We start from the raw sequence: 13,522 nt of genomic DNA on the forward strand, positions 1-13,522 counted from the left end.
GAAAAGTACAAAACAACGGCCATTGCACTCCAGCTCGTATCTTATCAATACACCAAGTTAACAGAAGGCTAGAAATTGCAAGAAATCTGAGCTTTTTATTCCTACAATGACAGGATGGCGTATCTCTGTGGTGACAATGTATGAAAAAAGACCCAAGAAGTCACTGAATAGTTTCACAGGTATGAAAAATAAATTAATTATATGCTATTACCTTTTCTTCAATCCCTTTTTACATCAATGGGGCATTTTTTATATGCAAGGGCAAAAGTGCTCACCACCTTAACCATCAAAGTAAAATGCCACATGAGGATATATTCTGGGATGTCTCCAGCAAAGATTCTCCGGACTTAGTACTAAAGGACCACATTAACTGAATTTTTCAGTTTTTCTACTACATAAAAACAGCTCAAATTAAATATATGTGTTTACAATTGTACTGTAAACTGTAAAACCTTGTTATATTGTTGTTTTCACTGTAGAGGATGTGCAGCTATTAAGGGTGCGCAAGTATTACTACTACAGATCTCAACAATGTTGAAACAGTATGGGATCATCTTGATACAGAATGGAGTAAAAGGCAGCCAACATCCAATGAAGATCTTTGAATGTCCTTAAAGAAGCCTGAGGAGCTATTCCTGAAGACAAGTTGAAGAAACGTTAAAGAAAAGTTTGCCCAAGAGAGTTCAGGTTATATTAAAGTCTAAAGGTGGTCATATTTAAATGTGACTCCAAAGCTCCGTCTTTACCTTATATAATGTATTTGCATGTATCCTATTTTCCAAGCAAAATAAAAAAAAAGGCCCGTATATACGAGCGTTTGTGGCGAAATAAGTTTTACTATTAAGTGGAGATGCCGCTTTTATTCTGAAAGACGTAAGCCGGAAGTGTCTTTGTTGTTGCTACCGCTGGATCACAGGCGAATCAGAAAATCAATTAAGTTATGAAAAATACCATTAATTGCCTTTCTTTGTCACCGCAGCTCATGAAGAAATGGCGGATTTCCAGACGTTGGACATTTAGGGAAAAACACTTGACACCTAATGGCGTTTTAACCGACGGTAACAACCATCTCAGTCGACAGGAATATTTACGTTTTTTAGGTAAGTTAGCTCGAAAGCTAACTAGTGAAGTTGACATTAGCTGCCCAGCTAATTTAGCTGAACGTTACCATGCTTAGCTCCCGGCTAATACTAAGTAAAGATGGCACTTGTCAATCATACTACGCGCTGACGAGGACGCGCTTTGATTAGACACTCGTAAGGTTGTGCGCCGCCAGTTTTCTCAGATCTTACTGTCATTTCTTGTTGTATACTGACATGGCCAGCTTCATGCAACACACGGGCATGTTTGAACTTAATTTGTTACCTGACTGAATGGTTTCCTCTGACGGGTTTCAGCACCAGAGCTAATGGGCTAGCCATTTTGTTTAAGTAGCTTGGTGGTCTTTACTTATACTGTTTACATGCACCAGCTCAAACCCCGATTCACCAGTGTCCTGCCAGTGTTGGTTATCTTTACGAGAATTTGATAATGCCACCATAACTGAATAAAGTGCTAATTTAGATTATGTTAATATCAATGTAATGTCCCCCCAGCTGGTGTTATTAAAATACATAAAAATAAATCCTGATCCAAACCATTATTGTTTTCTTATGCCCATGATTCGTCACACTTTATGAAAGTTGGCCTGTTAGTTTTTGCATGTTAATGGAATTCTCCTGTTATGTTAATTATATTTTGTATAGGTTTGTACGTGTTTTTAGTTATATCCCTCGATTAACGTGGTATGGTAACGTTGTACTTGAATCTGTAGAAATGCTGAGAACTACTTTCCAAATATTCCAGGCAAGAATGAGCTGATAGTTGTGGAAGTCTGCAAGAGGACATTGCAAACAGGAGAGAGGCTGACTGGAAGATGCCAAGAAAAAAACAACAGAATCCACAGCCAGTGAAGTGTAGGTATTCAGAGATGTTTTTTAATGTTGGGAACTTGATGCAGACCTGAGCCACAGTCCTAGAATTATTTGTCTCTCCACACCAGGTGTGTCAAGGATTAGCCCGGCAAAGACTCTAGTCAGGCCCACTGGGTAGCTTTGGAAAATGTGAAGGAGGTTTACATTTGTTTTCTTGTACAGTAAGCATAAGAAAACAATGAAATTTGCTCTGAACTAACAAGAACTTTATATTTTATAATTTGAGACAATCTGGACAATGAACTATCAGATTTATTTCTGTAATTTTACACATTTATTACATAGTTTCACTGGGCCAGCCCACTTAATATCAAAGTAAATTGCATGTGGGCCACAATGTAAAATGAGTTTGACATCCCTCCTCCACACTGACTGTAACTTTAGCATTTTAAATGAAATCTATGTCTATGTGTCTTGATTATTTATTTATTTTTACATTTATCCTCTTTTATTGCTCACCTCTTCGTTTTTAAGGAATTGAAATGTTTCATACTGACAGACGGTGCTGGAACAAATGTCAGTAGTAGTGTGAATGTTGAAGTCGCTTCTCCCATTGATGTAGTGCTATTTTGTGTTTTTAAAAGAAGATATTTCGAGTTATTTAATGGCAGAAAATTGCATGTTTCCTCTCTGTGTCTTATTCTGAGCAGTAGCTGAATTAGCATGAAACAAACCCATATGTTAGCAGTTGGATGCATTAGAAAGAGTTTAAACTGTAACATAAACTTAATGCCACCAGCATTAACCTCTCTTAACAACATAACATAACGTAAGTAGTTATTCTAATTGATATTGCAGGTTACCTTTGTTTTTTTTAGCAAAATGATGATTTTATCCTGAGGGCATGGATTTGATAGCTGGTAGAAGCCAAAATTATAACTGAACTTCAAATGTGATTAATTGCACAGTCCTAATTATACTGCCATTTTTTAACTTTCACATGGCTTTCTTCCACAGGCTAGTATTTTGATTTATTTAAGATAAGATAAGATAAGATAGAACTTTATTAATCCCTCGGGTGGGTTCCTCTGGGAAATTCGACTTCCAAAAAAAAGCACAGCAACGACCAAAGTTACAGTTACAGAATTGTTATATATATATATATATATATATATATATATATATATATATATATATACACACACACACACACACACACACACATATATATAAATACAGAGACAAATATAAATAAAATATACAAAGGGGATAAATAGAATAAATAGGAATAAAAAATAAAAATACAAGTGAATTGCACATTTCAAGTATTGAGTCTATTGCACTGTTGACTATTTACAAAAAGTATTGCACAAGGTATTGTACAGTGAGGTGAAGAGGCACTACAGCTTAGTTGTTCCCCCCTCCTTTGTCCTCCTGTTTCCTGTTTCCCCTCCCTCTCCCCTCCAGAGAGGAGTTAAACAGTCTGATGGCGTGTGGGACAAAGGAGTTTTTGACCAGAACACCATAAGGAGATGTTTTATTATCCACCTATTCATTTAAAATGTAAAAGTAGAATCATCCCACACAGTTACCATACATTATTGTTTATGTGCCAAATGCAAAAATGACCAGTAGATGGTAGCAAGATGCTGGTACAGGAGAGTTACCAAAATGGGCTGTTGAGCTTGATGCCCTACAACTGGCCTGATTCTAGTTTTCTGAAGAGTGACAGCTGTGCGATGGCAGTTTGGATTCCATCAAAAAAAAAAAAAAAAAAAAAACAAGTTAAAATTTCACACATCATTACTTGTAACTGTAGTACAAAAAAAACCTCCATCTGTTTGCTTGCAGATATTTTTGTTGTTGTTGTGGGGTAGAAAATTTCTGATTTTCCGCTTTTGGCTTTTAAAGCCATATTTAAATAGATACTACACTCTATTGCCAAAAAATATTTGATTGCCTGTCTTCACGTCCATATGGACTTTAGTGACATCCCGTTCTTAATCCATAGGGTTTAATATGATGTCGGCCCACCCTTTGCAGCTGCAACAGCTTCAACTCCTCTGATAGACTTTCTAAAAGGTTTAGGAGTGTTTATGGGAATTTTTGACAATTGTGGCAGAAACACATTTGTGAGGTCAGACACTGGACAGGAAGGCCTGGCTTGCTGGCCTCTCTGTTCATGTTTTCTATTGGGTTGAGGTCGGGACTCCGTGTAGGCCATTTAAGTTCTTCCCCACCGAACTTGCTCATCCATGTTTTTATGGGGCTTGCTTTGTGCACTGGTGTGTAGTCATGTTGGAAAAGGAAGGGGCCATCCCCAAACTGTTCCCCAAAGTTTGGAGGGTGAAATTGTCCAAAAGTTCTCGGTTTGCTTAAGCATTAAGAGTTCCTTTCACTGGAACTAAGGAGCCGACGAACTCCTAAAAAACACCCCCACACCATAATCCCCCCTCCACTAAACTTTACACTTGGTACAGCGCAGTTTAACAGGTACCGTTCTCCTGGTAACTGCCAATACCAGACTCGTCCATTGGATTGCCAGACAGAAAAGCATGATTCGTCACTCCAGAGAACATGTCTCGACTGCTCAGCAGTTAAGCTTTAGCGTGCTTTACACCACTGCATCCCCCGCTTTGCATTACACTTGGTGATGTCGGCCATGGAACCCCACACCTTGAAGCCATTTTTGATCTAATCTGAAGGCCACATGAAGTTTGGAGGTTTGTAATGTTTGGCTCTGTAAAAAGCAACCTCTGTGCACTTTGCACCTCAGCATCTGTTGCTGTTGATCCCAGTTGCTTCCAATTTGTTATAATATGACTAACAGCTGACTGTGGAATATTTACTAGCGAGGAAACTTCACGACAGGTGGCATCCTATCACGATATCACACTGGAATTCACTGAGCTCCTGAGAGCGACCCATTCTTTCACAAAATGTTTGTAAAAGGAGTTTGCGTGCCTAGGTGTTGATTGTAAACACCTGTGGGCATGGAAGTGATTGAAACAACTGAATTAAATTATTTGGATAGGTGAATGAATACTTTTGGCAATATAGTGTATCATGCTTTTATAAATGCTCAAAACTAGCATCCCCAAAACCAAATAATAAAGAAGAGAAGAAAGAAAAGAGGGAAATATCACTCCCTGGTTGATTTAAGGCAGTATACTTACCATAAACCTTTTTCGGCTAGGCTCATGTTCATAGTGAGTGAGATATCATGATTGTCATGGGATGTTTACATAAAAAAGTGTAGACAGCTCAACTTTCTAATGGAACAAAGTATGAATGGAAAAATATCTATGTAAAATATAATTAAATTGTAAAGAAGTGATATTAGTGATTAAATGTTTGATTCTCTGTGACTGTAGTGGATTCTGAAGATGATGTAGCCATTGAAGCCCCAGAAAACCTCCCCTTAGACACAGACTTCCTTCTAGGACAAGACCTTGAGTTTGATGATCCTGATCAGGACAACAAGATTCTAGGCCTGGAAAAGTTCTCAGGTTTGTAAACCCTTTTTTATGAATAAATCTAAAGTTTATAATCCTTACTGTTGTATTCCTGCTTGTTGTGTAGATACCTGTGGTTTCTGTGGTTGGTAACATCACTGCAGCTGTATCTGCACACAGTGCAACCAAATAAACTCATGATGATTTAATAAAGAAGTAAAAAAATAATGTAACCACAGGGTATTTTATGATGCACAGGGAGTTGGTATAGTGCAGGTTCATCTCAGTATTGCTGAGATGGTTGTTTTAAATAGAAACAAAAAAGGCATTACCTAAGGCTACGTTCACACTGCAGGCGAAAGCGCATCAAATCCGATTTTTTTGACCCTATGCGACCCATATCCGATCATGCTATGACAGTGTGAACGGCGCAAATCCGATATTTTCAAATCCGATCTGGGTCACTTTCGTATGTGGTACTGAATCCGATACATATCCGATGTTTTAGAAAGCGACTGCTGTTTGAACGGTCAAGTCGCATTAAATCCGCCTTTTACGTCACCGACACAAGACTGAAGCCAATTATCAGCGCCCGAGAAGACATCGCGAACGCTTCCTAGCCATCCAGTGTAGATGTCAGTGAAACTGTTGGGAAGACAACGTAAACATTTTATTTGTACTGTATAATCTGCAGATTCTGACAGAAATCTGCAGCTATCCTTTGAAGCACCGCTCCTCTCTTAAACAGCAATAAGGATCATTATTAGGTTATTTACATTATTATGTAAATAACAAAATAACTTAAAGCAAAAATTGGGAAACGTAAAGTCCGAAGTCTTTATATTAACGGCCATCAGTCAAACAATACTGTTTGTTCTTGGTCTAAACAGAGCGCGTTGTGTGTGACATCTTCTTTTGCGCATGCGGGCCGCTTTGAGCGTTCACACTAGAGCGCGTTTGCTGTCGCATTTTATTTGTAGTGTGAACGAGGAGACAAAAAAATCGGATTTGATCAAAAAATCGGAATTGAGCATTACGACCTGCAGTGTGAACGTAGCCTTAGACTGGCCTAATGGTGCACAGTACACCTACAGGGGCCAATATGGGTTGTAGCATTAGTGGCTCATTCCAAATCGATCTGTGTATTTGTTTTTTGGATTATTTTTTTTTTTCAACCTTAAATAAACCACATTTCTTGTGATGATTTCACAATAAAAGCCCCCTGTGTTTAATACAAAGCAGAGGCAGTCATAGTAAGTTAGTAACTTAAACAAGGTCTGATGCGGCACTGGGAGCGTGAACATGAAACCGTGAAGGCTTTCTCAGTTAAAGAAAATGCAAACGGCAATGATCCAAAATACTCTTTATTGTTACCATCCTCAGTACTTTTATATTTTGTATGGTGCCTCATTAAAATAAGTATAAAACAGATAAAATGTAGCGTAGAAATAAAATGTGCAGTGCTTTTATTTAAAGGTTAGCAGCAGCGATCATAGTGCACAATACAATATAAGCCTCCCACCACATAACAAAAAACTTTGTAGTGAGTTGCAGTAACTGTTAGTTAAAAGTACATTAAACAAATCATGCAGAGTATATAAAAACCTTGGTTTCCTTTCAGAAAAATCGTAGTGATTAATGATAGACACCATGTAAAATGAATGTAGTTTGCATGTCGAAAAAGTGAAGCCAATGCCGTAAAACTTGCATTCTTTGTAACGGCCAGCAGGGGGTGCTCTTTTGGTTGTAATAAAAGGCTTCTGTTTGTATTGAAGTTGTGGGAAAATATCCCTTGTATCACCCCCAGTAAACGCTTTTTTGATGACTTTAAAGTAATAAGTTAATTTTCTAAATTCTGATCATTATTAGAGTCAGAAAGGACGATGAGCCAGTGGATGCTCATTGGATAATAAAGTGCCATTCACCAGTTGTTAGCCAATGATAGTACTCTGCTGAAATGCTAGCATGTTCTCAAAAGGCAACAAGGCTGAACTGTCTGTGCACCAGCATCCTTCACTGTATCTGCTCATCTATTTATCCTCTAATTTTTACTCTTTTAGTGACTTTTACTTTTCTACTTGTGTCGTTTTTAAAAAATTCATTATTTATAAAGATCTCAGTGCACATTTCATAGAATTAGACTACTGATTAAACACTAAATGGACTGGATGATCACACATCTTTATACTGTATTTCAGCAGCGGCGCAGTGTGAAGCAGATTTGTTTCAAAACAATTGATTATATAAACGTAACATGGAAATAGCATATTAAATAGAATCAGCCACCTCTGTTTTTTTTCCCCGTGTGCCGGGGTCACAGGTTTGTACAGTTTGTCAGTAATGAAGTGTTGTCCCACAATGAATCAGTAAGAGAATGGGTGCTATCAGCTCACATTTCCCAGCATGCCTCTTTGTCAGAGTGATCTGAAAAATGGAAAAGTAGAGAAAGGAACTGAGACACCATTATTATATGGGGTCATAAAAATAGGACTATTACCATCAAGGACACCATTATAAAAGGGCATTTATTCATCATCATCATCATCGTCATCTGCTGCAGCCTCTGCTCCCACTACCCCACTGCCATTATCGTTTCCCCCCTCATCATCATCATCATCATCATCATCATCATCATCATCATCATCATCATCTACCCTCATCATCTACCCTCATCATCATTATCATCATCATCATCATCAGAAGCAGCAGCCTCGCCATTATAGTCATCATCATTATCATTAGGCTCGGTAATCATCCACGAGGGGTTTCCATGGGCCAGGATAAAAGGGCAGCCTCAGCTCTCGCCTCTCTCGCACTTCGTCTCAGCCTCACTGACGGAAGGTGGTCTCCTGGCCTTCTCGCTTTCCGACGTATCAGACGAAGCCACAGAGCGCTCTGCCCCGAAGCTTTTCTTTCTGCCCTTCTGGAAACAATATCTCTCTCCTTTTTCTTTTTTTCCTTTGATGTCTGAATATTCTCAGATGATATTTACAACATCTTAAAATGCACTTAACCTTGCAGCTCTGTGAGTATGAAGCGTTTTCATGAGATTCACTACTTCCCTCAGTTTGATGTGTTTGAGCATGTCTTCTTTTTAGTAATTGCTGGTTTGTGTTTAAATTGTGTCCATTAATTTTGAGTGATTAAGTGAGTTGACAGTGGGTTGGTGCCTTCAGATGTCCTTATGCTTCCTTTGTATCAATCCCCAGCCGTATAAAAAGAACTTCATTCATTTTTTTCCCTTTATGTTGAAATAAGTTTATTGGAGCGTGTCGTATTTTAGGACGAAAGTCAGTTTCATATTATATTGGCGTTTTTTCCTGTGACACTTTCAGTCACGGCACATTTCTAAACTTAAGGGATTAAGTTTTCTGAATAATAATGCATTTTATGTTGATGTATTTCACAATTTTTTGCAAAGACTGTATATTTTAAACTTTTAGTTATATGTTTATTTCATGATTCCTTATGAAATTGGATTTCTGTAAAAGTCATGCTCTCTTTTGAGCCAGCATGCCTGAATAATACAGATTAATAACAGATACCTGAGAATAGAACTGTACTATGTTCATTTTCTGTCTTCTTTTTTCTTCTTCTGTAGTTTCTCTTTCCTTAGATTTCTTAAGCTCAGTCATATTACCCGTTTAATTAGAGTTGCATACTGATTAATACAGGCAGTGCTGCAAATGTAAATGTAAGCACAGCTCTGAGAGCTGCCTAATCAAATATTTCTCTTGTCTTCCCTGCACAGAAGTTGCTGCCGAGATCGGTTTCTCCGTGTATCCTCTGGGTGATGAGAGTTCTGCTTACAGCCAGCTGAGCATGGAAAGTGAAACGGACAACTCGCGCAGCACGACGGACAATGGGAGGGAAGACGAAGGCAGAGCGACCCAGTCTGAGCCCAGTTTCCCTCCTTACCTGTCCTGCAGGGGCTGCGGACAGCTCCGTGATGAACCTCTGGGACCTGGCATTGACCTCGTTGGCCCGTACTGCCTTAGATGTTGCAAAGCCTCTCGGGAAGCTAAGAGTACGGACTTCTGCTCACCTTTTGGAAGCATCAGCGGTATCCGCTCAGGTTCTAATATGCAGCTTGATTGCGAAGAGGTGGGAAATGGGATGGGTGACAAGGCGCTGACAGCCGAGGACAAATCGGCTAAAATGCACTCGTGTCATCTCTGCGGATTCTCCTCGCGTTACGCCAACCACGTGAAGCGCCACATGAAGACGCACAATGGGGAGAAGCCTTTTAACTGCCCGCTGTGCACGTACGCCTCGGCTCAGCTGGTGAACCTCCAGAGACACCTTCGCATTCACACGGGGGAAAAACCTTACAAATGTGACAGCTGCACTTTTGCCTGCAGCTCTCTCGGCAACCTCAAGAGGCACCAGCGCATGCATGTACCCTGTGTGGGGGTGGGGCAGGACGCACCGTCACGACCCACCAGTGGCCAGAACAGTCTGAAGAGGCAAGGGACCGGGCAGAGAGAAGAGGTTTCTGGTGCTGCAGGCAAAGGTGTGTCTCATTTCTTTTACTTTAGTTGCTCAGTGCTGATGCATGAAAGCTCATTTTGATGTCTTTAAATCATCTTTGATGCCTAATAACTGTCTAATCTGATTGTGAAGTTACAGAGGTTGCACGGCCAACGTCAAACCTGACTTTGGCAGCCCAGAACAGCGACTACCTGTCAGCCTTTGATAGCCTAAAGGGAGCATCTCCGCCCCCCATAGCAGCTTCCAATCCAGCTCCGGGTCATCAACCTCCACCCTTGCTGGATACGACAGGCAGCAGCGAAAGCAGAGCATCAAGAGGAGGTGTAGCAGACAGGAGCGGCCTCCCACCGTCACTTTTCCCTTTTACCTGCCGGCTCTGTGGCATCGTCCTGGAAGACGAGGACGGCTCCTCGGCCCAGATTTGTGCCAAGTGTACCCTCGAAATGCTGACTAAAGACTCCTCGTCATCTCCCAACAGCCCCGGCGAGCGCAGTGACAAGGTTTACACGTGCGCCGCCTGCCCCTTTCTCACACACTACCCTAACCACTTGGCACGCCACATGAAAACTCACAGCGGCGAGAAACCCTACAAGTGCCCACAGTGCGATTACGCCTCAGCACACTTCGACAACCTCAAGCGACACCACAGAGTGCACACCGGCGAGAAACCCTACAAGTGCCATTTGTGTGATTACGCGTGCGGGAATCTGGCCAACCTAAAGCGCCATCAGCGGGTGCACTCTGGCGCCAAGCCCTTCCAGTGCGCCGTGTGCAGTTACAGCTGCAACCAGAGCATGAACCTGAAGCGGCACATGCTCCGGCACACCGGGGAGAAGCCCTATAAATGTCAAGAGTGCGGCTACACCACGGGCCACTGGGACAACTACAAGAGACACCAGAAGAAGCACGGCCTGGCCACAGACGGCTGGGTGAAAGTGCCGATGACGGGCAACAACGAAGAGCAGGAAGTGAGGAAAGGGATGGGAGCTGGGCTTCAAACTCACAGAAAGGAAGCAGGGGTCGATATGCAGTACATGCCAAGGGAGGGGAGTCAGACAATACACTCATGCTACAAACTTGAGATTGTATAAATTCTAACTCAGCAAAACTAAGCTACCAGCAAGTTGTCCTTTGATTTCCACAGAGCCTTTATATTGTTTTGGTGTGTGTCCGTCTTTCAGTGTTTTGTCAGATGTCTTCTGAGGCTGCTAATTGTTCGTTTGTAGGATCTCACACAAATATGATAATGTGTTGATGTCTTCTAGTCCTTTTTTTGTTTTGTTTTTTCATGTCAAGACTAAAGGACTTCTTTTTCTGTGGAAGTCCACTCCCTGTCTAATTCTATATGTTAACACACAGTAGGCTAACTGTAAAAATATTCCTCTCACACTGTAATACATATCTGATTGTTCGTTCTGACGAGGACACTACCAAATATTCCTTGTTACATGGAACTGATGCAACTATTTGCCTGGACTTTTAAAGCTGCACTGTGTAGTCTTTGAAATGTTTTCATGATGAAGTTCTTTGAATGTTCAAGATTGTGTTTTTCACATCTTACATCATTAGGAGACAGACGTTATTTTGACATGTGTTCTGTTTTTCTACTTTTCCCAAACTACACAGTGCAGCTTTAAGCAGAGATGAGTCCTTGAGCGGGCCATACTGTGCTTTGTTTGCTTTCAGCAACAAGCTCTGCCTTTGGTTTGATGTACTGATGTACTACTATAAAAGTGCTATTTAGTAGTACTGAAACACTTAACTCATCCCTCTGATTTGGTGCTAAAATGCTCAGATTATGGTAAAGAACAGATTAGAATAGAATTTTATTCTAAAACTGGACTCAAAATCATGTAGAAAGTTCATCTTCAGTCTGTATGCGGTAAAATAAAAAAGCACAATCTTACACACATAGCTGCAATTTCCAAGTTTGGATTAAGGTTAAAAAAAATACAAGTGAAAATGAAATGTATGAGCATGCTGTTCAATTTTTTTTTTTTTTTTGCCCCAAACACTAGTATTACAATGACATATCAGTTATTTCGGATTTAAATGATTTCACTGTTTTCAAAAGGTTCTTCTTTTTTAGAGGAAACCACTTAATCACCTCACTTGTGATTACTGTGAATTTTATTTTATTGTTTTGAGGAAAAAAAAGATGACACTGTTAGCAAGCATGTGAGTGTGTATTGGTTGTTTTCTTTTTCTAATGTGGCTCTTATACACTGCTAGAAGTGCATACTTTATAGAGTCTTATTTTGAATGTGTGGTGTGTTATTTGCTTGCCATGGGAATAATAACTGTGATTTCAGATTTACTCTTTGTGAATGACTGTTTTATGCAAGTGAGATGTTTGACAGGTCGCCAACTTGCCGTGTCATGATGGAGCATTGTACCTTTAGATTAGTGATGACATCCCGCAAGTGGCCATTTGTGTCTTTATGCAGTGTCTCATAAATGCCTTAAGTGAGGAACTTTTGAAATAAACACATGGAATTCATTTCATTGAATGTCAGATGTCAGACTTCTGATTTTTACTCAGATCTTTGTGACCTTTTCACACACAGGCATCTACATTCCTAAAGACAAAGGGACAAAATAACCAAACATAATCTGGTTTGAGAATGTTGTATATGTTCACTGATTGGATCATCAGGATGTGTTTACTGGTTACCAGAGTTTATTTCCACAGAAGGATAAGATAAACCAACAGGTTTATATTGGTTTGACTGTGTTTAGAAACAAATGTATTTATAAAATCCTATCAACAGACCATTACTGGATATAATATACTGGTTGGGAAGAAATACAGATAAACTAATCATCTAATCTGCATCTGATCAAAGGTGAAATATGGTTATAAGAGATGGACATGGTCAGCAACAATACTTAGGTAGGTATTTAAACAATGGCGAGCTGTTGCTAGGGGCTCCAAACTGCCAAGAAAATATCCCCGATACCATTACACCACCACCAGCAGCATAAACCACTGATACAAGGCAGGATAGATCCATGCTTTTGTGGTTCTGACCCTATCATCTGAATGTTGCACCAGAAGTTGAGATTCCTCACACCAGACGATCTTCTGTTGTCCAATTTTGGTGAGTCAGTGTGAATTGTTGCTCATTTTTCTATTTTTCGCTGACAGTAGTGGCTCTCTGTGTGGTCTTCTGCTGCTGGAGCCCATCTACATCAAAGTTCATCATGTCCGATCAAAGATGCTCTTCTGCAGATGCTGGTTGTAATAAGTGGTTATTCGAGTTACTGTTGCATTCCTATCAGCTCGAAGCAGTCTGGTCATTCTCCTCTGATGTCTGATATCAACAAGGCATTTTCCCCCAAAGAAACATTGCTCGGTAGATATTTTCTCTTTGTGCATTCTCAGTAAATGCCACAGATGGTTGTGTTGGAAAATTCCAGTACATCAGCCCGTCTGGCAACAGCAACCATGCCATTTTCAAAGTCATTTAAATCACATTTCCTTGCTGCCATTTGATTGGCTGATAGCATTTTTGTGTAAATAAGTAGCTGAACACTTGTAGCTGATGAAGTGCTTGGTGAGTTTATGTCTACAGTTAAAGTCTATAAACACTGCACCCCCTGGTATCTTGACACTTATCTGTGCTACTCTTAGCATATAACGTGGCAAAGTACAAAACTGCT

General features: G+C 40.2%; 1 protein-coding gene across 3 annotated transcripts; it reads left to right on the forward strand.

The window, feature by feature from the left end:
- Positions 1-884: 884 nt before the first annotated feature.
- znf513a (zinc finger protein 513a) lies at positions 885-12,369 on the forward strand. 3 transcript variants are annotated; one of them, XM_004541891.5, is made up of 5 exons: positions 885-1,100; positions 1,846-1,955; positions 5,288-5,422; positions 9,120-9,881; positions 9,992-12,369. In XM_004541891.5, exons 2-5 carry the CDS (start codon positions 1,916-1,918, stop codon positions 10,948-10,950), a joined length of 1,896 nt encoding a protein of 631 aa, XP_004541948.3. In that variant the 5' UTR covers positions 885-1,100; positions 1,846-1,915; the 3' UTR covers positions 10,951-12,369. The 3 variants fall into 3 exon arrangements, with proteins under 3 accessions (XP_004541948.3, XP_014267240.1, XP_076729936.1); XM_014411754.3 differs by having other exon boundaries at positions 9,998-12,369; XM_076873821.1 differs by having other exon boundaries at positions 885-1,058.
- Positions 12,370-13,522: the final 1,153 nt, after the last annotated feature.

The sequence above is a fragment of the Maylandia zebra genome, linkage group LG15 (genome assembly GCF_041146795.1).
Source record: "Maylandia zebra isolate NMK-2024a linkage group LG15, Mzebra_GT3a, whole genome shotgun sequence".
NCBI lineage: Eukaryota > Metazoa > Chordata > Actinopteri > Cichliformes > Cichlidae > Maylandia > Maylandia zebra.